The 27,268-nt window shown below is 32.7% G+C and overlaps 2 protein-coding genes across 3 annotated transcripts in view; one reads left to right on the top strand and one right to left on the bottom strand.

Annotated features, from left to right (window-relative positions):
• Positions 1–157: 157 nt before the first annotated feature.
• Positions 158–23,624, bottom strand: LOC111048718 (mitotic checkpoint serine/threonine-protein kinase BUB1 beta). Its single transcript, XM_022334667.2, has 8 exons — positions 23,350–23,624; positions 22,636–22,787; positions 19,602–19,806; positions 17,057–17,293; positions 15,589–15,771; positions 12,994–13,171; positions 3,450–3,680; positions 158–2,134 (listed from the first exon to the last, which is right to left on the bottom strand). Exons 2-8 carry the CDS (start codon positions 22,782–22,784, stop codon positions 1,362–1,364), a joined length of 1,956 nt encoding a protein of 651 aa, XP_022190359.2. The 5' UTR covers positions 22,785–22,787; positions 23,350–23,624; the 3' UTR covers positions 158–1,361.
• Positions 23,625–25,009: 1,385 nt separating this feature from the next.
• The window catches only part of LOC111048895, a 32,204-nt gene continuing 29,945 nt past the window's right edge, over positions 25,010–27,268 (top strand). For both annotated transcript variants that reach the window (XM_039430325.1, XM_039430326.1), the window contains exon 1: positions 25,010–25,123. The gene's annotated coding sequence lies outside the window, so the exon portion shown is untranslated. The remainder of the gene's footprint in view (positions 25,124–27,268) is intronic.

Genomic DNA, 27,268 nt, shown 5'->3' on the forward strand with positions numbered 1-27,268 from the left:
CCATTTGTTTTTTTTACTAGTTGATTCATTAGAAAAAATTATTGAGAATCACTGGAAAAATACAAAAAATGTCTAATATACACTAATGTTCATCCGTCTCCTTACACACGCACATGAGACATGAAATACTTTATTTAGGCATCAGCATCATCCAAAATTAAAGAAAAATTGGAATTTTATTTCAAAATCTATACAACTTTTTGTAATTCGAATATCTACAGAGGAATTATTCCAATTCACCATAAAATAATATAAAGTGAATTGTGAATGTTATACTAGGTTAAATTAAACTACTTGAAACTAAACAAATTCAACAGACGAATACATAATTATTTAAATTATTCAAAGTCATTTAAAAAGTCAAACATTTATTTAAACCTTTTATAAAAACTTATAGTGATGAAAAGAGAGTTTTATTGCTAAAATTATGCAATGCCACGAGCTTGATTGATAAATTGGCAGTATACAGCTAGAATCTAATGGTTAGTACAACTAAAATATACATAAAAATGGACTAAAGTAATAAACTGTTTGTTATGGAAAGCCAGATCTAGAAAATAGTACCTTAGGTGAGAACTTTTTTGACATATCCAAATTACCCGTTTGTCATCAATATTCACAGTCATGGAACCTTTATATTAATCTCTAGGATAAACTCATAATACATTTTGTTGATATAAATTACCACTAATGAACTGTAAACTGCTCTATGAGAAGTAGATATAATACAAATTATGATTTTTAGAAAATGCCACCAGATAAGAGGGGGTTCGTTCATGTAAACTGGAATGTAAACTTTTATAACAAAAATAAACGTAGAATTCTAAACTTAGTCGTAGTTACTACTGGAAAGATAACACTCTAAATGCAGTTCTGAAAAATACGTAGAACGTTTAAACAAATTGAAATAGTAAAAATAACAAGATGAAGATGAGAACAATTATTTGAAGATATATAGAACTAGTTATGATTTCTCTATGCTGAGATATGTAGACTATTTCTGAATAACGGTAAAATTTGCGTTATGTTATTCAAATTCGATACAGTTGAGCAAAATTTTAAAACCCTGAGGAAAACTCCCTAATGTTTTAACATTTAAAATTCGTTGAGATTAAACTTCTTAAAATATTCTACTTAGCAATTATTACTACCCAAGTTGATGAGGGTTTTCAATGTAAGACATGGAGACACTATCACTCGATAACTTTACAAAGATGACTTTTGAGAAAATTAACTTAGAAATTTGTATGGAAGTCCATTGATTACTTACAGAAATCGTCAATCACCAAAAGCCTTCTTATCACTGGTAACCTTCAATCTAGGAAAGTCTTATTGTCAGGTTCTATGTCTTATGATGGAAATTATTCAGTGAAAATGGAAAACGCCATACCCGAGGGAGGTTTAGTTTTCTTTTTAATTTTCATTCGGTCAGGTTTCTGTTCGCTTAGATTAGAGCTGCTCTTCTTCTTCACCAGTGAAGGGTCTTTTTCTCTGCCAACTTTTTCTTGTTTGACTGAGATGTTGAGCTTATCCAAGTCTAATCCATTGACAAAACCTCGGGAGGATGATGCGACTGCTGAACTAGTTGCCGGTTTAGAATCTGTTTCGGTACTTCTTGAGCTTTTTTGGTTGATTTTCTTATCACAGTTACTGGATTCAGGTACGTGTTTATTGTCGTTAGAGGTAGAAGGCACTTCTTGAGAAATCTTCAATTTTTCGAAGGTGGGATCCAAGCTTGTAGCAATGTTCTCGTGGTTGGGTTCTTCATCACAATTTTCTAATTCAGGTACTTTATCGTTGCCATTTGTGGCCAAAGCCAATTTTTCCGACTCAGCAATTTCAAGCTCATCAACATGTCCGCTAGAGCTCAACTTTTCCACTCCTACCTCGCAGCCCATGACGTCATCGCTGATCAGGTTTTTGTCGTTTCGGTAAAACTTGATGCTTTGGCCATCTTTGTCGTCGTCCACGTCGGAATTATCGCTGTCGTCAGCGAAAAGTCGGACGGGAAGCGCTTTGGGCTCGGGATGCGGAGTGCTCGCGGTCGCCGGGGCCACGGAACGGCAAGAGGCGCTGCTCTTCTTCCCAAAGTGGATCATTGGTGTTTGAAATTCGCACATGTCCTTTTGGCCAGCTGAAAATTGAGGAAAATTGTTACGACTTATTCTTGGTTTATACAGACTATTATCATTGAAATGATTGGGAGAAAAAAGGCAAAACTTGAGCCATTCCCCTCTCGAATTTAAATATAATGAAACCGTCTGATATAAAATTAGATCATTTTCACACAATTCATCCCGAATTTAGTTCCAAAAAAGAGTATTAATAGGAATATAGTTTTATCCATTATATTCATCATTCATTCATTTATGACAATAATATTAATTACAAAATTCGGAATGAACCAGCAGGCATTTGACCATTGATCATTAGTAGTGTTTTTGTAATTCATACATTGTTTTTTCCTCTAATTTCAAAATATATTACACTTCGTATATAATATATTTTCGGTGCATTTCAAGCATAAAGGTGCGTACAGACTTTCGCTCTGCTCCGCAACCGAACGTCACTCCAGCAGAGCGATTGATGATCGACCGGGGAGCAAGAGTTGTTCGCCCGGGGAACGCGAGAAGAGCTAACATCTTCCGTAACGTTCATGATGGGTGCGACTGCCGAGCGGGGGCGTAGCGACTGCGGTGCGATGGAGGAACGAGGGCGGTACGAGGGCGGAGCGTGCTCGGTGCGGGTTGGAGGCGCGTATATGTGTACGCAGCTTTAAATGTCATGCATTACCCTGTATAAAGCTGTATTTATAAGTATGGAAAGTATAATTTATATTATTTAGGACGGTTGAATGGAAGATACATGGCTGCGGCCTAAACTCTATTTCGCCCTTCAAGAAAATGGATAAATAGCCTAATATTCAGGTTATTTCCAAAGTTTATTTTCAAACATCGACCCATGTTTTTCCCCCTATTCATAAGTATCTAACCTTGAGTTAAGTGTAAGAGAGGGCCGACTGCGCCCTAACTTCGCTCTCCCAGGTATAAAATAAAAGCAGTCATTTTATTCTATTCTTCTAGCTTATGCTTAGCAGACACATCAATCTCAACCAAGTTCGGGTTAGTTTGCAAACTAAAGGTTGCTAAAGTTTGCTAACATCACGAGTATCCACATATCCACAGCAGATTACGGAATATCCAAACACTTTCTTGTGGTGCATCGATTATTGCAGCTTATCATTACGGTTCTAGTTCAGACCAATACACCAAAGCTGGGTCAAGTCTTGAAACAACTTTATAAATTGAGCCCTATTTTGATTACAATTCAGTTTAAACAAACTTTTTTTGGAATAATAACATTTTATTATAAATACAAATGAATGATAACGACTGTAGTTCATAGAACTACATGAAGCCTATGAAATAAAATAATTGAAGAAATCTTACTTTGAATAGCGTGTCGTTTATTGTAAATGGCAGCCCTGATTTCCTCCAGCTGAAATTCGCGGCCTCCGACATAGACCTTGTGCTTGGCGTACATCACTTTCTTGGTAGGATCGGGTGCCTCAAAGATGGCCACGGGGCAAGCTATGTCAATCGCTCTGATCGACTTCAGCGCTCGCGGAACAATCGGAGTCTGGTAGTTTGTTTTATTTGCTTCTTCTGCGTCTTGGTGCACTGCAAAATACAGTTTTACAATAGGATTAGATTTAATTGCAAGTTGATATTAAGTTCTCTACCACAACCCAGAGTGGAAGAAACATTATGTTCTTTAAAATATGGCAAAGTCGGTACGAGGTGGAACTATCCGTACGACTCTCCTCGCCAGTATAATTTATATATTTGTATCAATAATACTTTAAATTTAACCTTGTTTAATGATAACCTTATTTATTTATACATTATTATTATTATTATTGTTATCTTTTAATATTTGTTAATTCCAAGTTATTAGCTAGAAGTAGTAGTTCTGGTGAGAACTACCTATCTTATTATTATTCAACCCATTATTACTTTCCGTGCCCTATTACCATAGGTAAGGAAAGTTTGCTTTCCGAAAAAAATTAAGGTACCCCAATTTGTAAATTTCTATACGTTTCAAGGTCCCCTGAGTCCAAAAAAGTGGTTTTTGGGTATTGGTCTGTGTGTGTGTGTGTGTGTGTGTGTGTGTGTGTGTGTGGTGTGTGTGTGTGTGTGTGTATGTGTGTGTGTGTGTGTGGTGTGTGTGTGTGTGTGTGTGGTGTGTGTGTGTGTGTGTGTGTGTGTGTGTGGTGTGTGTGTGTGTGTATGAGTGTATGTGCGTCTGTGTACACGATATCTCATCTCCCAATTAACGGAATGACTTGAAATTTGGAACTTAAGGTCCTTACACTATAAGTATCCGACATGAACAATTTCGATCCAATGCGATTCAAGATGGCGGCTAAAATGGCGAAAATGTTGTCAAAAACAAGGTTTTCGCGATTTTCTCGAAAACGGCTCCAACGATTTTGATCAAATTCATACCTAAAATAGTTATTGATAAGCTCTATCAACTGCCACAAGTCCTATATCTGTAAAAATTTCAGGAGCTCCGCCCCATCTATGCAAAGTTTGATTTTAGATTCCCAACTATCAGGCTTCAGATACAATTCAAACAAAACATTTCAAGTGAAAAAGATTGAGCATAAAAATCTCTACAATTAATGTTCAGTTACATTTTCACCTAAAATTGAAAATAAGCTCGAAATTCGAGAAAATGTGATTATTTCAATAATTGCAAACTCTTGGCAATGTTGATTCTATTAAATAATTATTCACTATGAAGAGATAGCAGACCTCGTGTGTTTCCAGCGTTATTGTCCTGTCACCAGCTGGCTCAGATCTTTGAATAGTAGTAGACTTGAGATGCGCGGGAACACTAGCGTCTGGTGATCAATTTTCATAACGGCAAGGAAAGTTGTGTGAGTGCGCCACACCAGATTTTTATTATTGTTATCTTTTAATATTTGTTAATTCCAAGTTATTAGCTAGAAGTAGTAGTTCTGGTGAGAACTACCTATCTTATTATTATTTAACCCATTATTATATTACGAAAAATTGCTGATTAGTCTTTTTAGACTAGATTGCAATAAAAAATATAACCTTGAAGTTTTATTATTACAAACTGAATGGAAAAATACTTTTATAGCAATAAAAATACAAGTAGGTTTAAATGTTGTCATAAGAAGTAGGACCTGTTTACTGAAATGTAGAAGTCTTATGATCCTTGCCTTGAGAGACAAACCAAACCAATGTTAATCAGGTGCTGACTTCAAAGTAAGTGTGAGTCTCAAAGCGAAAAAAACTCTGAGTGTGATCAACGAGACAATTTAGACTCTTTAAAAGAGTTTTTCACTGAATTTATTAATTGTAAATTTGAGGAACTGAATAATACTATTTCCAACTTAAATAGTATTACTGTTGAATTGAAAAACACGCTTAAGAAAGTCTGTGATGAAAATACCGCTTTGAAAACTAGTTATGATAAACTGGCTATTGAAAATTCAAAACTGCAACGAGCTATTAATGACCTAAAACAGCATTCGTATTCCGATAATTTAGAAATTGTGGGAGTCCCGGAAACCAGAAATGAAGATGTTTATTCTGTGCTACAATCTACAGCCCTGGCAGTAGGAGTTCCATTCAAAAGAGAGGATATTTCCATCGCCCACAGGGTCCCTTCAGCTAAGAAAAAAACTAAACCAATCATCGTTCGTTTCGTTTCGCGGACTACAAAACTACAATGGAGAGATGCTGCAAAGAAAAAGAAAAACCTGTGTTCCACCGATATTCATCCTAATCTTTCACCTCAGAATATTTACATCAACGATCATTTAACCGCGCTCAATAAGATCCTTCTTGGGAAAGCTAAAAACATGGCCAGAAATGGCGAGTTAGCCTATGTATGGGTAAAGGAGGGAAAGATTATGGTTAGGCAGAGGGAGGGTTCACCAGCAAAAAGAATTTCAGATGAGGAGGATCTTTCAAAATTCATGAAAACTTAATAACTTTAGTATTTGTTACAATAAAAACTAAAAATCAGGATAACCAAGAATGAACTTAGAAATAAAATAATAGCAGAAAAAAGCAAATAGACTCTCTTATTATTTCTTTTTGAATTCTATTTATTTCCAGTTTATCATTTAAATTTAGTAGATTTGTTCATACGACTAATTTGATAATAAGGTTGATTGATTTATAATATTATATTGTTTTAATATTTTGTTATATTGTTGTATAATAATTTATAATTTTGTGGCGTCTTGAGGAACCAAGGAGTCGGTTTCAATAATATCTTATTTTCAATTTTTAATCTTAATTTATTTTCTTAATTTATTCCATTTTCCATAACTTTTTTAGTCTCTTCATTTTATAATCTTTTATTTTTTCTTTTTTATGGTTCTAGAAACTGATTTTGATGAGCAGATTTCCCTTTAATGTTACAATACGATCGAAATAGAGAATATTTTCCAGTGCAAGACAGAGTTGTTTGGTGATAGATTATGCAATTCCTTTCTTAATATAATTCACCTAAATATTAGAAGCTTGAATAAAATCTTTGACGATTTTTCCTATATAATTAGTAATTGCTCAGTTGATTTCCATATAATTATTCTGACTGAAACATGGGTGGTTGATGATGATAATTTCAATTTCAGCTTGAACGGATATTCAGTAATAAATAAGTTGGGTAAAATTAACAAATGTGACGGAGTCTGTATATTTTTCAAAAATAGCTTAATCGTAGACGAGTTAACTTGTGAGATTACTGAAGCAAGCTCTGTCTGCTTGGATGTACAAGTGCCAGGAGTAAAAGATAAGATTACAATTATCGCTGTTTATAGATCGCCTGCATCGAATGCAGATACGTTTCTGAACAGCTTAGATGAATGCTTGCTATCTCTCAGAAATAGAGCTAATATAATCTTTGCAGGTGACATCAATATTCACTTAAATGATAATAATACCATTTCCAGCGATTATTTTAGCACACTATCCTTAAATGGTTTGAAGTCTTATATTAATAATAAGCCTACCAGAGTTCATGGCAGCACAGAATCATGCATTGATCATATTTTTTTTAAAAACTCTACTTTTAATCCTGATAATGTAATTAGCTCAATTATCAAAACAAGCATTACTGACCATTTTTGTATCAGTATTCATGTTGATCTTTCAATTGATTTTCTTAAAGCCGCTAAACCTGTCCATTCTTATAAGAAAATTTACTATAATAAATTACTGTTATCTATTGGGGAGGAGAATTGGGAAGGTGTGCGTAACCCAAACTTACATGTAAACGAACAAATGCTTTTCTTCACCGAAAAGATAACTAGTTACATTGAACAAGCAACTGTTAAAGTGCATATTCCGCATAAATTTCAATCATTGAAACCCTGGATCACCAGGGGTCTCGTTCTGTCAATTGCTAAACGTGATAAATTATTTAAAAGCCTCTCAAAGCAACCTTTTAATGTTATTTTAAAAAACGAATTTATCGCTTACAGGAATATGCTGAATAAATTATTGAAACAGAGTAAATGTGATTATTATAAAAATAAAATTAGCCAAAATAAAAATAATGTAAAGAAAGTCTGGGACACGTTAAATGAGATGTTGGGAAGAAAACGAAAATCAACTCCTCCCAAAATTGATGCTGATATTTTAAATATCCACTTCGCCGAAGTAGGTAAGAACTATGCTGAAAAACTGAAAAGCGAAAATCCCATCTCATCTGTGGGAAATAAGTTTAGGGATTCATCTATAAGAGATCATGTATCTTTTTTCCTAACACCTACCACTGAAATTGAAATATCTACTTTGTTAAGTTCTCTAAATGATAACTCTGCTCCGGGAATTGATAGAATAAGTAATAAATGTTTGAAAATTATCCGGCCTCACATTGTAAAACCCTTCTCAGAAATAATTAACCGTTGTTTTTTGGAAGGCTGCTTTCCTGATAGTTTGAAGTTGGCAAATATTATACCGCTACATAAGTCTGGTGATCATAAAGACCCAACAAACTACCGTCCAATCAGTCTGCTGAGTGGTATCGCTAAACTAATTGAAAAATTGATCAAGTCCCAGCTAGTTTGTTACCTACTTAAACATAATGTCATTCATAAAAACCAATATGGATTTCAGGCGAACAAAAGTACAATTGATTCTATAACCCTCTTAACCCAAACAATTTCAAATAACTTCACTGAAAATAAAAAACAATAGCTACCTTCCTGGACCTAGCCAAAGCTTTTGATACAATCCCACATTCCAAATTACTAAAAAAAGATAGAAAAGATTGGCATACGCGGTTTACCCCTCAAATTATTTGGCAGTTATTTAACAAATAGATACCAAATCCTTACTATAGGAAATAAAACTAGTTTTAAACAGTTGAATGATTACGGTCTTCCTCAAGGAACTGTTTTATCTCCGATTCTCTTTCTTCTATATATTAATGATTTAATCAAACTTGAATTGAAAAACTGTGTGACACTCGCTTTTGCGGATGATACCGCTTTAGTGTTTACCGGACCGTCTTGGGAGGAGGTGAAGAAAACTGCAGAGTTGGGATTGAAGACTGTTAAGACCTGGTTAGATGAGCACATTCTCACTCTTAATTCGAATAAAAGCGTCTTCATGACCTTCTCTCCCAATATGGTTGGCCAACCACTTGATCTAGACCACATTCATATTCATGATTTAAACTGTACTCTTTCAATCTCGAACGATAGCTGTGGCTGCTCTAAATTGAAAAGAGAAAATTATTTTAAATATCTAGGCGTTATAGTTGATCAGCATTTGCGATGGGATATTCACATAGATAAGCTTTGTAATAAACTCAAGCACTGGATAAACAAATTTTATAATATCAGCAGGTTGGGTAACATAGCCGTTTCAAAATTAGTTTACTTTGCCTACATTCAATCTCATCTTCAGTATGGTATAAAAATTTGGGGTGCATCTTATTCGAATCACTTCAATAAGATATTCACCATCCAAAAAGCATTATTAAAGGCAATTTTGGGCAAACCTAAACGATTTCCAAGTGACAGTATTTTTATTGAATTGAATGTATTGACGGTTGAGCAGCTGTATATAAAGAATTTGATTATTTACATTAATAAACATAGAGAACTTTTCAACCTCCGTATATCGCCTTACAATCTCCGTCCCTCAACCATTACCTTTGAACCACACAATGCAGTTCTATCCATTTGTAGAAGACAGTTTGATTATATTGTTATAAGCTTATAAATGTGATACCTACTTTTTTTATAACAGATAATTTGAATGGAAGACTTCTGAGAGAGATAGATTTATGGATTGCTTCTTCACATCCTAGGATAAGTGATTTCTTGTAATATTGTAACTAGGATAAGTTCACAATCATTCAAGAATGTCTGCTTTTTTATTTTATTATCTCGTATTTTCTTACTTTTTTTTACTTTCCTTCTTTGTATTTTTTCAAATTTAGATGTTAATAGGAATCCACCAATTTTATTTATCTTAGAAATAATTTTGTATTAGTAATAACACTCGGCCCCTGCGCTCAGGTTTTTAACCTTTTCAGGGACTTTCCGTATTTAATAATAATACTATTTTACTTTTACTTATATTGTTAATTGTCAATTGTATTTATGTAATTATACATTCATGTATGCATTGTATGAAGGAAAAATAAACTATTGATTGATTGATTGATTGACTTCATAATGTAAATCTCGCTATTAAGGTTAGCATAATGAAATAAATCACTGAATCCTGAAAAATATAAAACCTTTGTTAAAATAATGCTGGAACAAAATGTTAGTTGATTCTCGTTTAACAGAGATTACAGTAATCACTATATATAAAAATGAATGTGTGTTTGTTAGTTTGTGTGCTTGTTTGTTTGTTTGTTCCCTATAGACTCGAAAACTACTTGACAGAACGGCATAAAACTTTGCGAATATGTTGTGTGAATATTGGGGATGGTTTCTCACCATAAATTTTAATAGGGGTTCTAATAATAATTATTTATTAATCCATTTTACAGACCTATGTTTTGAAATTTTCGGCCGAGTGGCTACTTATAGTTTAGCATCTAAAGTTACCAGCTGTATAATAAACACGTCACCCTGTGATCCAAATAATAATTATTACCACTCCCCTATCATTGAGAAACTCATGAAAGAGAGTTGTTCATATTGCAATCATTAATTGATTACCAAAGAATGACAGACTAGATTGAATTTTTCTTTGAATTTAGCTTAGCATATTTTCATCCTAAAATTGAAGATGGAAAGAATATGGAATTCTGTGTAATTCATCGTACATCGCATATTTCCTGGACCAACAACAACTTTGAAAACATTAAAATTTATCTTTGAAACACTGATCTAACCTACCGGTATCAATTTTTTAATTCAACAATTCACTGATAGATATTACTACCAAGTGATTGAGAATATGTTGCAATGTCGGAATAATAAATGCTGCATGACTAAGCACATAGGAAGTCCGTATTGAGATGTAAATGAAAATATTGATTGTCAGATAAATTTCATGATTCACCAAATAAAGTCAAGTGTGACATGAGATACATTGACTTTTTGGCGGTACGAAGTTCACCGGGTAAGCTAGTCTATATATAAAAATGAATGTCTGTTTGTGTGTTTGTTTGTTCCCTATAGACTTGAAAAATACTTGATAAACGGCATAAAACTTTGGGAATATGTTGTGAGAATATTGGGGATGGTCAAATTTTAATAGGGGGGCTGATAATAATTATTTATTAATCCATTTTACAGACCTATTTTTTCGAAATTTTCGGCCGAGAGGCAACCGAAAAACGGAAAGATGATCATGATTCAAGATCATATTGTGATAATATGATTTAGCAACTAAAGTTACCAGCTGTAATAAACACGTCAACCTGTCATAAATTGTTCACTGGTATTAAAATGGTAGTTTGGAGTTGAAGTGCAGTTGATTGGTACCAGCTGTAGATAATGGGTCCTTAGAAGACCTATACTAAAGATAATCATCACTCCCTTATCATTGAGAAACTGGAAAATGTTGCTAAAAAATTATTTACCTCATGAAAGAGAGTTCTTCATATTGCATTCATTAATTACTAAAGAATGACAGAATAATTTACATTTTCAAAATTTAGCTTAGCTTATATTCATTTCAAGTGGAAGATGGAAATAATATGGAATTCTGTGTAATTCATCGTACATTACATATTTCCTGGACCATCTATTGACAATCAACAACTATGAAAACATTAAATTCATCTTTGAAACACTGATTTAACCTATATACAGTCGAACCTCTCTATAACGAACCTCCACTCAACGAAATCCTCTACACAACGAATTTTCACCTGGTCCCATGACATTTTAGAGTTTTTGCTGCTTATTTACCTCTATTTAACAAATTTCGGACCTCTCAACAAAAAAGTTTTCTCTTGACTTCAACATACAAAGTGTAGTGTGTATATGAAGCAGAAAGGTCAATAGTCTAAAAATAATGGCAATTCAGGTAGGAAGAAGTTAGGGTGGTAGACAGTCAATAGGGGGTGAAACACATGTCGGAAATAAAATTCCAAGAGCTTGTCATTATGGAAGACCAGGCAGGTGAACGACTGGACTTTCCCATTCTTGCTTTTGTCACACATTCACAATTCTTTGAACTGACTATGATGATGATGATGATGACTGTGACGAACCTGAGGAGAAGAATCCGTCAGATCAAGAAGTTCTAGAGGCTTTCAAAATTATCAGGCAAGGATTAAAACTGAAAAATAGTGTACCAGACATGTCCGACTGTTTGAATAGATGTGAGTCGTTTATCGAACATGATGTTTTATTCAAATGCAAAATTCAACCAATATTACTCACTTTTTCAAATATAAAACAAAAAAAATAGGAAATTTGAGTTATTATAGTATTTATAGTGAAGTTATTGACAAAATAACCGTATTTTGCGTTCCATCTAATAGTAGTGTAAAAAGTTGAAAAATATTGCTACAGAGTATGTACTTTGATTAAGTTCTACTAATAGTACAAATCAAGCTTTCTGGAAATAAATTGGTGAGTTTACTTATTACATTCTACAAATATTAAAAAAACATGTTTTTTCAACAGCATGAATTTTTAAATTTTTATATTAATATTGGCCTAATAGGGACCCTACCTACATTCGCGATGATATGTTTTATGTACCATATTCATTTATTTACCGCCGTGATACGATATTATAAGATCCATAGGAGTTTTTGGCAGTTTTCTTAACAGAACCTCTCAATAACGAATACCTCTCGGCAGCGAATTTTTTCTCGGGATAATCGACTTCGTTATACAGAGGTTCGACTATATATATATATATATTTTTTTTTTTTTAATTCAACACTTTACTGATACATATTACTACCAACTGATTGAGAAGAACATGTTTTCGTAATAATTAATGCTGCATGAACAAGAACATAGGAAGTCCGCATTGAGAAGTAAATGAAAATATTGATTGCCAGATAAATTTCATGATTCACCAATTAGTCAAGTGTGACATGAGATACATTGACTTTTTGGGGGTATGAAGTTCGCCGGGCAAGCTAGTGTTTATATAAATGTAATGTTATTTTCTGCAGATAGATGTTCTTTAAAAATCAAAGCTTGGGCATTACAGTATTATTAAAAACCTTTACTATAGTGAGATTCACTTTAATCAGTCAGCATTGCTAGAGTGGGAAGTATTGATGTTAATGCAGACTGTTGACAGTTTACAGTGGATATAACAAAAGAAAATTTCATTGTACATAACCTTCGTTTAGAGTTTACGGAATCATGAAAGTGAAATTTAAATAATGGTTTGCTGGCATCGACACATATTTTACTATTAGTAAAAATTAAAAACTGTAATCCAAGGAATGAATTTTGAATTTGAAGAGGAATTATTTTCATAATATTTGCGAAATACATGCCATGAAAACTGGGAGTGGAGGGTGGAGGAGCAGCAGCAGTGCTTCTACTTTTGCTGCCATGCGGATTCCGCCAAGGACCAGCCTTCACCGAATTCTCCTTGTTGATCACAGCTGTCTTCGGAAACAGATCCATCTGCGCCCTCGAACTTCCACCGGTGAAGTTATCTTCATTATTTTCCTTCAACATTAATTCATAAATTAGTTACTATAAAAGAAATATTAACTCAAGCAAGCATTAAAAAAAATGAAAAAATAGTTGAAGTTGTATACAATTAAATATATACAACATAAGGACCACATAATTTATTTATCAGAAAAGATATTTATTTATCCAAAAAGAACATGACTTGTGAACAATAGGTCTAGACTTACATAGTTGAATATCGTCAAAATACAAGGGTGATTACATTAAGCTCTCAATACAGTCAATTTCAGTTACAGGCTGAGCCTGTTGGTTCCTTCACAATAATTCATAATACGAACGATTGTGCATCAATAAATGAAAATATATTTGTAATCAAATATCAGACTATTGGTAAATATTTATGTTACTTACTGACTAGAATTATCAAGAACACCCAGAACAATGTAGATTATTGAAAAGAAACAAAGTATATAAGATATATATCAGTAGAAAGAAAAATAAAAATCTCAATACCCTTTTTGAATTATTTAATCACAACATGTTTCAACATTGATGACACTGAGAGGTTGGTGACACTGTGAGATGATGACGGCACAGGTGTTGTGCGTGTGTGTGTGATCTGTAATGACTTGACAACATATTAAATAAAGTGCTCTTATAATAACATTGCTTTGTGCTTATTTATAAATTACTACATGGCTAGTAATTACTAGTTGACTTGAAAATGGCATCAATGTTGAAACATGTTTTGATTAAATAATTCAAAAAGGGTACTGAGATTTTTATTTTTCTTTCTATTTTTATTACAAGTAGCCCTACACAGAAAAGAGATAAATAAGATATATATCAGTACTTGGAACTATGTAAAACCTGCCTACATTATCTACCTATCTGCTTAATGATCTTCAAGAAACTCTTCTACTGTATATTATGTTCTATCTTTTACTATTCTATGTTTTAATAACGGTAGAACTAAGATTCTCATTAAAGATTTGAGACACAATTTATGTCTTGACGTTATTACAGGGGGTTTATTCATAATCGGTTCTCAAGAAAGATATGAAGCAGAGTTCGGTTTGGTCACCTAGCAGATTTATTCTGCATGATCTACTTTAATCTACTTTCCTTCATTTATTTTCATGTACTAGTTCGAATCTCATAACGTACCTGATAAGGAGTAAACTGTTTTGATTTATGAATAAATGAGTATAATGAATTAATAATTCAATATAAATACGTTGTTCTAATGATTGGATTGAAGATTTTACTTTCATCATCTCCAAGTTCTATTAAAATTTGCCTTATAATCTGTTCAACATATTCACGATAAATACCACACTTTTTAATTGTAGTAGTTTCATAAGATACTCTTTGAACATTCAAACACAACTCTGATAAAAAATAAAATATGAACGTTACAGTTGTGTTGTGAGTGATGTTGTGGTTCTTTTCCATAATGAAAACACAAATTTGAAATTGTCAACCACTTTTTATTATCATAAATTATTATAATATACAGAACCAGGTTTCGTGACTTTACCAGCCACATCTTCAGCTGTTTGTTTACAACTACTGTCACCCAAGAGAAAATGGCGGAGGAGGAAGTGAATAGATGAGTAGGTAGTTGGAGAGGCTTGACATTTAGGTAGAGGAGTAAGTAGCTAGAGAGGCTAGCTCTCCCTGGTGTTGAGTTCAAAGTCAAGGCAAGGCTAGGTGTTCTAAAATGGTGAACGATCATTTACAATTTTTGTTGATTTAAAGTTGTTTAAAAACAATGTCACACTTGTTGATGGTTTGAATAATTTAAACTAACAGAATGAATTTATAGTAATATGTTTAAATTAGTAATAGTTTAAATTATTCAAACCATCAACAAGTGTAACATTGTTTTTAAACAACTTTAAATCAACAAAAATATCGTAAATGATCTTTCCACCATTTTAGAACACCTAGCCTTGCCTTGACTTTGAACTCAACACCAGGGAGAGCTAGCCTCTCTAGCTACTTACTCCTCTACCTAAATGTCAAGCCTCTCCAACTACCTACTCATCTATTCACTTCCTCCTCCGCCATTTTCTCTTGGGTAGACAGTAGTTGTAAACAAACAGCTGAAGATGTGGCTGGTAAAGCCACGAAACCTGGTTCTGTATATATTATAATAATATTGACAATTTCAAATTTGTGTTTTCAAAATATGAACGTATAAATCATTGGATGAAATTAAACTTTTTATAGCTCTCCCCTATTCATTTACTAACGACATGGTGCCTTTTTGGATAAATGTTAGCACAGAATATAACAAATGCTGTATTTTGTGGTGTTAGAGTGGACATTACTGTCGAAACTTTGCCACGTCAACAGATAAGTCATTCTAAAAGAAAGACATGATGGACGTATAAATAAATGGATCAAATAATACTATTTCATAGGTTATATATAATAGCAATTACCTGGTATATAGGTATGGCGGCTTGCCGATTGTTGTTGCTGATAAGAGGCTGCTGCAGCTTGAGAATGCCCGGATTGACGTGCGTGGTCAGCCGCGTGCCTTTCACCTGCGCCTTCTTCAGCTTGGTGAACGCCTGCCGACACGGTGCCTTCACCGTGCTACTTGCCTCTTCCTCTTCATCATCCTTCAATTTAAAAGTAGATTCTATTACTCGAATTGTCATTCAAGTACAATGATTCAATGATGTAACAAGCATTACTGCTTATCAACAGAAATATTTATTCATTTTATACTTTTAGTTCTAGGATACTCATTAAATCTAATGAACCACTAAACCTCTATTATATTTGTTCCTTTCGCAAACTTTGATAGGAATAGAACAAACGGGAAGATCATGCTTTTTCATCAATTTTGTAAAAATAGGCTATATAAGCCAGGAATTTTTAAATTTTTATGGATTTAAAACAGAATACAATTGAAATGTTGCACTTATCACTGACAACTGATACTCCCACTACCAGACAGCATTCTCCCTACTTTTGTGACAGCACCCACTGCTTACTCCTCTCCATTACTCTGTCCATGCTACAAACTAAGGAAGGAGAAATTTGTTTCCCATCTTCATGTTAAAAATAATATCTCTCGGACTTTATTAATAACCCAATTATGACAAGTGATGATATTTTATCATAACACTTGGGAATAAATGAGAAAATGTTATTTTGAAAGCAAAGATATGTGAAAGTGAAAGAGTTAGGTACATCTGTCAATTTTAACAGGAGTGTTCTAACAGACAAGAATTGTTCAATTACAAGTGTCAGCCGTCTAAATAATCATGAACTGAGTTCCCTGTTGAGCAAGTCTGGAACTCATTTCAATATTATTAAAAATCAATCGTCCATTAAATTAATCGTTGGAAGAGACGACATCAAACAAAATCAGTGAACAAATCGGACGATTGGACGACAGTAGAATAATGTCATTAACTACGGTTAATTACGGCTGAATTGTATAGATGAACGAGTAACGGGGACGTTTCTGTTAGGTAGCTTTAACCTTCTTTTTGAATCTTTGAATTGACGTTTGGATTAAGGATTGTATGTAGATAAAAAGGACACTGGAAATCGTCTCATAATATTATATTCTTACGCTTTTAAACTTCTGTACTAAGTGAGGCACTCCAAAATACTACCTACATACTAATATGACATACTAAGCCTACCTAATACTAAATACATACTAAGTATGACATCGTGAATACTTGTTAATGCCAACAAACTGTAAATGCTGACTTAAATACACTGTGACAAGAATAAATCTAATTGAGAGGACTGTGCGGATTAGCATTTGAATAAATGCAATATCTGAGAACTAATCGAACTGAATACGGTATCGAAATAAGCTTTGAAAGTGGACTCTACAGTGGGATTGACCACCAGCTGTCAGCATTGGTTGAATGGTAAGCATACCTGGTTCATCATGCGCCGCCCGACGCTCAGCTGGAATTGTTGGTGCGCTTGCTTGAGTCTGTCGAGTGGCTCGGCTCGGTTCATGATGCCCAACTCGTAGATCTGGTTGGCGCGCCTCCAGTCGTTGTTCTGGTCCAACTCCTCGGCCCACGAATGGTACAAAATGGCACACATCGTGCCCAGGCCCTGGTTGTAGGACAACTGGTACAGCTCGATGGGGTTCACTTGGGCGTTTATCTGAAAAGTAAAAACAGATACTAGATTGTACTCCGTGTAGTCTATTGCTGTGATTTTAAGATTATTGAATTCATATAAATCCGAAATATTCTGAACAGTAAAGTGGCGAACTAATCAAGGAAGTACAGTACAGTACACTTTACTTGATACTCGTTCACTGTGTATAATACTTTACACTTAAAAGTCTAAGTAAATCTTGAACTTGAGTACTGGCTATTGAGGATCTTGCTACTGAGAGCTTATATAATTATGGGATATGGCATGTACCCAAGAGTTAAAGCATGAACATGTGTGGTGAGCTATGTACAGTCTAAATTTAATGTCAATCTGAACTTTTAGTGAATCAAGAAATGCTCATTTATTCATTTTTATTCTTTTAAATGCTGAATTTCAAGTTTAATCCACTAGTTGATCCGACTCAGTTTTGAACTTAGAATATATGAAAGACCCTACGCCAACAATATGTTGTGACCAGGTGGGGATAAGTTGAAAAGGGGTGAATTTGATAGGAAGCTTAGACTATATTGAAGACCCTTAGCCACTGTACAATTCAATTCGCATACTGTACCCCTGCAGCTTCAACATAGCATCCTTGAGTCCTTATAAGCATAACTGAACTCATGTGACTTCTTAGTTGTCTGCGAATTATACAGGGGTGAAAACAAGCTTTTGCATAGTCCGTTTAAACTTTGGTTTGCAGCCCTGGACTTAATGTCCAATTTTTTTACGATAGAATAGGAGCACACTGTTGCCGTTTTTTATGCTAATTCTATAAAAATGAGTTACACTCTCTTTTTCGCTCGTTCTCTCATACAATTAGCTCACAGGCTTTCTGGCTTCTTAACTAACTGCTTTCATACTTCTCCAAAATATTCTGTGTGGAGTACCACAACTAACAAGAACAGAGAATAATGCTGATTACTTCATCAAGTTGAACCAATGCCTGCAGACGCAGAGGTTTTAAATATTTACTTACAACATTTATTTTATTTATAAAATAAAAAATTTGGATATAATTAGGAAAGTATATTATGCATACGCCCACTCATTATTTCAATATGTAATAGAGGTCTGGGGCGCCGCCTTTGACACACATTTAAAAAAAGTTTTTATTTTGCAAAAACCATGATAAGAGCAGCTCTTGGAAGACCACGACTTTATTCAAGTAGAGAAATTTTCATCGAACTAAATGTCCCGACTCTGAGACAGACCTACATTAAAAGAGTAATTCGTTACTCTAACAAACATAGAAATCAGTTTAAAATTCATACAACTCCCTAAAACATACGGGCAAACAGTACAAATAGATTCAACATACATCTCATAAAGCTTACTATATGCAGACATCAACTTCAATACTATTGCAATTATTTAATCAATAAAATACCACTAGATTTTGTGGGAATTTAAATAGACTGGGAATTTAAATAGAATTATACAGGAATGGATTGACAGGTACATCGACTTTAAATTAATCTAATGAATAAGAGTTTGAGATACATTCGTGTATGTCTAAATTTTAGGATGTTGAGCATATGATTTAATATTTTTGCCTTTGTTTTGTATTCTTTCTTTTCTTTATTACTATGGCGATTTTATTTTGTATCATGTAATTACAATTGATTCACACCTGCACTCAGGATCTCCTTTGCAGGTTGTTATTAAACTTCATTGTTGATAATAATATAGTGTATGTATCTATGTATCTATCCACATCGAATGTTAAGGATGAATTGGTTGGAAGTTGTTCAATAATAGCTTGAATTATAAAAATTGAAATAGGTTCCATATTGCCTACTCATGTTTAAAACCATGGAGAAATTTTTGATGTGAAGTTTTCAGCTTCAATATTATCAACATTTTATATTTGTTTGCTTTTTAAAGTGAATCTGTATTTAGAAATAAATTTTGTTCATTTTAAACATCATAAAATAAAAACTCAGGAAGTGAAAGTGTAAATTTTTGTCGAGAAAACTTGAAAAACCCTATAGAGGAGTTTGAAGAACCTATAAACTTGAGTGTAAATAGGAAATGACATTGGGTAATACGGCAAGGCAGAACATCCAAAAGAATTTCTCTGCCAATAAAAGCCATATGAATAAATAACAAAAAAATGGATGTATATATAATAATTTAGCATACATTTTTCACGAGTGACTCAATTTCCAGGTGAAACATTTTAAAACATGTCAGTTGGATTGCAAAACTTGTAATTTCAATATCATTGAACTCAATAGAACACAACAAATAACAGATAAATCGAGATTAAATTGACAAACAACAAGAATAAGTGAATGATTGAACTTACAAACTTGACCAGCATCTCGATGAAGCGTTGGTCTTGCCTGTAGCGCTGGTCATCCTTGTACAGGTTGATGGTGTCCTCGAGTAGGGGGAGGAGCTTGCTGTTTGGACCCAGCTTCAGGTGGGTCTGCTCGATCCAATGAGCGAACTGGTATCTCGGCTCCAGGGGGTCGTCACCTTCATACATGCGAATCGCCAGCTCAAACTGTCTGCAATCACAAACACAACACAATATTCAAAGATTAGAAGTTTACAATGAAAACGATTTGATTTCATCAAAACAAATAAATTATTTTAAAAAATTGAGATACTAAATTCAAATTCATTTATTGCTTGAAAAGACAAACAATAGAATACATCGTTTATCATCATGTATATTAGTTTTATAATATAAATTGAAACCGGATACACACGACACAGATAGATTAAAAACACTTAAAAACTTACATTATAAACGAAAATTTTCGAGAGCTGGGCTCCCATTGTCAATCAGACAGGAAGTGGTGCAGATTTCATGTGCATGTATATTAATATATATTATAGTCAATGACTACTGAATCAAAATATATATTTACCATGATATTATTTTATGTTACTAAATTGTAAAGAAAAAATCATCATGCTTCATGCTTCTCCTCCACGTAGGTTTATTACTGTTCTAATTTTGGTTGTTAAAACCATTATCAAACTCTAGTAAACTTTTATTATTTATAAGAGACTGAATACAATAAAGTAGGCAAGATAAATAAGAGATTGATTGATTATTTGCCTTTATTAGAGCGGAGTTAGGACTCCTTGTCCTCTCTGCCTCACAACCCTTAAAATTTAAGAAAAATTTACACTTTCACTTCCTGAGTTTTTATTTAACCCCCAAAGATAGCTTACTCTATTAAACTGAGTTACTAGAGATTGACAATGGTGTAACAATCGTAACTAGTATTTAAAGTTGTATTAATAAATTATTTGTTTTGGAAATATCAAGGCGTTTCCATTAAATATTGCTATCTTTCTCATCAACCATAAACACACCTTCACAACAACATAGGAACTTAGTTGTTGATTTTAATTTGAGGATATTATTAAGCTTAAATTGAATGTAAAAATACTGTACAAGCAGTTGGTATCTTCAATGTCGAATAGGGTATGGGATTGAGGATGTTAATGGGTTGTGATGTTTTGGATCAAAATATTTCTATTTTTCCACTGTGACATCCTCTTCTAGTGAAGTGCATTCTGTTCATGTTGCTCTGTATGTTGGATGAAATTTCGAGGATAAATTATCAAACGGAAGTTGATCGAAAAAAGAAATCATTAAAATGTCAATTTTTGAGAAAATTATTCCATTTTCAAATAATGACAATACTCAAGGTTGAGTTATTTTGATCATTTTTGAAATTCTCAAAAATTGTTAGCCTATTCGCATAATTTTTTATACAATCAATTTTCAAAGTTTATTAATTTAATATTTACCAAGTTTTAACTTATTACTATAGTGAAGTGTTCAAATTGGTTTCCTATATTAACATTCAAGTTCAACGCATACAGAATAGATTTGTTAGATATTTATTTTATAATAAACATTATATTTACTGTCCATATGATCAGTCCATGCATGATCTGAGAAGCACTTTTCAAATAATATCCTTGAGTAAAAGACGTGACTATTTATCACTAATTGTGCTCCATAAAATTCTTAATACTCAGATAGATGTTCCTACTTTTGTTCAATACATGTATTTCTTTGTCCCATTAAACAGACACGTTTAAACATGTTATTTGCAATAGAAAGATCTAGAACAAAGTCTTTGTTGAATAAATAAATAATAATGATAATAATAAACAATACCATGAAGAATTTATCATCTAGATCTCATGAATTTATCTTTTACGAAGTAGAAATGATGTCCCAAAAATTTTTGGCGCTCATATCTAAAAAAGTCCCCCTTCTGGGAAGCACAACACCTGGTCGTGGTGGAGGGGCTTGAGTACTCCCGTGACCCGGAGAGCTATACCGGTGGTAGTGTAACTACCAGTAGGGCCACCCAAGCCGGACAGGTCGAAGGATAGGAGTCAGACGAAGAAGTGCTCCAAAGAGGACGTCGTTGGGTTAATCCCCCACACGTCGGTTTACATCGGATTCAAAGTACTACAACTAGCCTCGGACGGGACAGGAATTTACGGATTAATAAACGGACAAGCCACTTTATAAGATTGGGGCATGGAACGTAAGAACGCTTACTGTTCCGGAGATGAGAAGAATGGCAATGGACAGACGGGTATGGAAGAACTGGGTCGAGGCTACCCCAACGCTGTAAAGGCATGGTGGGGAGAGACAGAGAAGAAGAAGACATGTATTTCTTTGTCCCATTAAACAGACCATGTTTAAACATGTTATTTGCAATAGCAAGATCTAGAACAAAGTCTTTGTTGAATAAATAAATAATAATGATAATAATAAACAATACCATGAAGAATTTATCATCTAGATCTCATGAATTTATCTTTTACGAGGTAGAAATGATGTCCCAAAAAATTTTGGCGCTCATATCTAAAAAAGTGATAACCGGAAAGAATTTACCAGTGAAAACTGTTTTATTTCGATAACTTGATACAATGAAAATTGAAAACTTGGAAAAAATCACCATTAAGATGTTTTTTCCTGTTGCACAGCCTTAACGTTAAATTGTCTGACTAATAGCTCCCTAGTTGTAATAAGTAACTAATGCGGTTAGGTCCGGTTTCACAAAAGCCTGTTAAATTTCAAGTGTGATTTAATGCTACAAGAATCAATCAGAGAAGTTTTCTCTTAAAAAAGCCTTCTCTTATTGGTTATCGTGGCATTTAATAATTAATAAAATTCAACAAGCTTTTGTGCAACTGGGCCAAAATAATAGGTAAATAACTAATGATGACAGTTTCAAATGCATAGCGTGACATTAGATTCACACATAAACAATATGGTTCTTGATAATAATGTACATAATTTGAAAACAAAACATTTGTTAATAGAATGTCAAAAAAATAAATGAGAAACTTACTCTCTTTGTTCGTCTAACTTCTTCTGTGCATTTGTATCAAGTTCAGCATGTAGAGCTGTGAAAAGTTGATCAGCTCTTCTGCCGTGTTTGAGTGGTTGAATGTTTTCCTTGGTCAAATCCAACAGTTCTGCATCCAACGGTTGACTCATTTTCTTTGAAAAAGTTTTTTGCATTACAATTTTGTCAAATTACAATAGAATGAAGTTTTGGAGCAATAGCTTTAATAATGGAAAATGTACATCTGTAATAACATTTGCACTTGTAACTTATCTATTTTGCTTCAACGAATGATCCCCGATCATTTTGTAAACATTGTTTGCGATTATCCAATCCGGTTAATAACAATTAACGTCGTTAATTAAGAATTACTGACCTTAGTAATCAAACTTATTGTAATACTAGTTTGAAGTAAATTATGTTATATTAGCGAAAATGAAATATCAACTTTTTAATTCATGGACACAATTAGATTCATAGAAAAAATACTTTAAATATTGAAAATTATTAAGGTATAAATGAAACTTACTCATAAAACTTATCGTTACCTATAATCATCGTTATATTACAAACTTGCCTTAACATGCAGAAAGCTTAGATGTACAATCAGATCAGTAGCCATATTTTGAAATAAAATACCATGTTAATAAATACCTTCAAGAAATTCTTGATAATAGAATTAAAAAACGGATGTTTTATAAAAAATTAAGTACTTACCGGTATACTTAATTAAATTATAAAATTTTATTTCACATGAAATGTAGACTTGATGATTAGTTAATTGATAATCACACCATGAATATCTAGAACTTGATCCAAAACTGGTGTTAAACTAATACTAGACTAAAAAGAACCATTTAAACAAGTTCGAATCTAATGTTTACAGTTTATAAACTCAAAAATTGAAAGTTAAACAAGCAAAATTTATGGAAAGTTATTCAAACTTCAATTACAAACAAACATAACCTAAAACAAGTTTTCTGAATTCGCGAGCTGTGATTGGCTGTGCACTTCGACAGGTGAAAAACGGAATTTTCAAATTTTGTGATTTCAGAGCGCGTTTTTGGAATAGCTTATAAAATTCTATATTCTCGTTAACAGTTAAATTTGAGATTTTTAAAATTTCAAAATACATATTTCTGATTTACATGAAACAAAGTATTCAACTTTTCGTGACTGAACGAAAGGAAAAAGCACTGGAAGCATGCTTTACGCCATTTTGGATGCCGCCAAATTTAATTTCACAAGTGATAAACTCTTTTGCATTTGCTTGCACTTTGTATTTTTTTATTTGAAAATAAGGATGCAGACAAAGAAAAAAGCTTTGAGAATAATGGATTTTTACCTCATTCACATAAACTTTTTAAGAATTGCTCATTGAACTCAGATGTTGAAAGAATTTTAACACAAGGAAACTTGTAAGATTAATATAAGTGCACTTCAATCACCTTAGACCAGTTATAGAATTTATTTATAGTCACCTTAGTTATAATTAAGTTAGTTAAGTATAGTCAGTGACTATAACTATAACTTAACTTAGTGACTATAGCTATGACTATTACTTAACTTAGCTATAACTCAACTAGTTCAAACTTAACAGTGACTTAAACCTTAAAACTTAACAGAACTTAAACCAGTTCTATAACTGGTCTAAGTCAATCACAGCCACAGCCTCAATGGTCGATTTGACAATTAAAATATTGTTTGAAGTCGCCCATGTCATTTTATAACTATCTTGAAGTAAAATTATCTCTCATCAAAAAAACAATAATTATTAAATAATTATATACTGTAACTATTATTAATAAATCGTTCAATTTATTTAATAGTTATTATCAAACGAAAATTCCAATTGAATGATGTGAATACAGTAATTTAATGTTAGATAATAACGATAATAATAATTCATTAATTAGCATTTGAACAAATGCAATTGCCAATTTATGTCCATCTGTCAATTTATCTTATTATAAATGAAAATTAATATTAATTGGTAAATCAATTATGATTATCAATTAATAATGATTCTATAATAATAAATTATTGAATTATAATTAAATTATATTCTCATTTTAATTTCATTCCACTAACAAGTTAAGGTTCCATGTTGAGTTTGTAAAGACAAACGCTCAAATAATAATATTGATTGAACGAGTCTACAAATCTAAATCTTCCAAAATATTAAAATAATAATGCACAGTAATTTATGCAATAATATTATTATAACTTTCAAATCACACCTATCGAACAACTAAAATAATGTTTTTCTCTAATCGAACAATTTTGATTTTCATAGATAAATAATTTATATAATGGCATGGAATAACCAGGTGACAAACTTTTTATTTTCTGTATGTTGGTACGATTTGTATGAGCTCTCCTCAGTGCTCTTGTCATTGCGCTTGCCGGTTCGCGCAAATCCGCCATTCTAGTTTGCAACAACTTTACTTTGTACTCTGCGAACTTATTCTAAAAATTAGTTATTATTAAGGTAAAAATTTTATTGTATTTGCCAATTATCATTCAATTTTTGATAGTATAATAATTAATAATCGATTAAGGTTTCTATACAGAATTGCTGGGCATTCAGAGATACTGTCTGTACAAAAGTTTTCTCATGTTCTTTCCTAATCTTGTTTTTGTTGATAATTTATTTTTGTTATTTGCTTTTCAAACTAATATTGTTATTAAATAAAAATTATTATTATATTTTAGTTACGGTTTATTCCGGTTTATTAGACTATACAATAATTACTCTTAGAATACTTGTCTGATCTGAAAATAGCGTGCTTTTACGTAAGCGGCAGGCAATACAGTATTTTTGTTAAAAAGTTGGACTTTATTATAATTTAATTTAGAAATCTATATTTTAAATCGTTTTTATGCTTTAATTTTTATAATTTCCAAATTGGTTTAACACATATAAGATAAGCAGTAAAACCTATTTTCATTTTCCAATTTAAAAGTTGTAAAAAGTAAAATAAGTTACTAGAATATAGAAGTTATTCAGTTTATCAGTTTCCTGAGTAGGCCTAGTATAAATTTATTACTTTACCAGCAACTTTATTACTAAATAATTATTTTTCTTTAGCAGCACTGCTCCTAATAATTTCATAAAATTATTACAATTAATTATGTTAAATTTAAATAACCTTTCATTTTTTGTTAAATTCTGAGATTCTTAAGTTATGAGTTTAAGACAGAAAACAATTATAATATCTGCGGGCATCGATCAGTTCATTAGAACAGTCATATTTTACTTTCATCATAGTTTAAGTATTGCGTTTATGGTTTAAAAGGTTTAAGTGATTAATTGATTGCCATACATTAAAAAATTGAAGTAACCCAACCTTAACATACGTACGCATTTAGCTTGTATTATGTAATATTATATTTTTGACATTCTATTACAGTATTCACTTGACCCTGAAAAGAATTTTGTAATTTTTCTGCGTAGGATTAGGTTTTTTGTTTTACAAGGAGTGATATTACCCCAACCCCGACCGCGTTTAGCATAGAGCCAATTCAACTGCCTGTAATCAAATGTAATTACACAGGTTTAAGTGCCCGGTTGACAATCAGTTGTTGAGTTATGACTACTGTTGCAGATTTTTAACAAATATGTATACCCTTTAATTTTTTTCTATTTTTAACGAGTCTTACATTATTATTTGGTTTGTCTCTATGATTTATTATGCTAATATTCAGGACATTGCTTACCCAGGATTTTTTGAATTCAACAAATTCGGCTCATTAACTCTGAGTTTTTCAAATTTCTAAATCGAGGTTGAAATAATCCATATGCATATACATGCATCCATATTATTGATGCAGTAATGCAAATAAAACTTGGCAGAGGCTAGAAATCTGTTTATATCAAAACTAAATGAAATTTTAGTGCGGGTTTTTTCTCAGTAGAACATATTATATTTAACTATCAATAGACCAATAGACTATCGGTCTATTTAAATTTTAAATTATTTTCCAAAATGTATTAGGCTACTTTTTTGTGTTTTTTTCTCAATGAAATGACAATAGTAGGTCTTTTGTTTTATTTCTATTGGGAAACGGTTTCTTCTGCGTAATTTTCTAAATATCGTCAGTTTGATAAAATGTTGTTCAAGGATAGATTTTTTCAGTCCATGACAATGTTTATTCAACTGATAAACCTATAACCTAATCTTGAAAAATACGAATGTATACCCTTGACATCCCTCCAAGATACTCCTCTGAATTCAATTCATGAGTTGTAAAATCGCTTCCCGGTGGTTCGAAACCCACCAAAAACATTCTCTCATTGTCATCCGCCTCATTACCCTTGCACGAGCCTAGAGCTCATGTAGGCATCACCCTCAGAAAAAAGTGTATACCTTTCTACGATTAATTCAAAGTGATTTTGGTACTGGCTCTGTAAGAAACCTCCTTGTTTCATTGCCGGTGTTTCTGTCTCATAGATTATGTTTTAGTAACAAAAAAAGCTCAGCTGCCTCGGCCATTGCGCCGCTGCAATTTCAAGCTTTTTTGTGACTAAACTATATTCAATTTATTCATAAATTTAATCTACAAAACAAGAATGAAATTTTCTACGGCCTGAGTATTTTCATCTAATCCTTGGAAATTAATACAAATATTTGAA

The sequence above is a fragment of the Nilaparvata lugens genome, chromosome 6 (assembly GCF_014356525.2).
Source record: "Nilaparvata lugens isolate BPH chromosome 6, ASM1435652v1, whole genome shotgun sequence".
In the NCBI taxonomy this organism is placed as follows: Eukaryota; Metazoa; Arthropoda; class Insecta; order Hemiptera; family Delphacidae; genus Nilaparvata; species Nilaparvata lugens.

What these genes read in the sequence shown, in the direction of transcription:
- LOC111048718 (XM_022334667.2), bottom strand. Translation starts at nt 22,784, where the DNA reads ATGAGTCAACCGTTGGATGCAGAACTGTTGGATTTGACCAAGGAAAAC. An exon ending in AAGTTAGACGAACAAAGAGA is followed by an intron (nt 19,807 to 22,635) that starts GTAAGTTTCTCA and finishes TTGTGATTGCAG; the next exon opens with ACAGTTTGAGCTGGCGATTC. An exon ending in CCGCCATACCTATATACCAG is followed by an intron (nt 13,172 to 15,588) that starts GTAATTGCTATT and finishes TTAATGTTGAAG; the next exon opens with GAAAATAATGAAGATAACTT.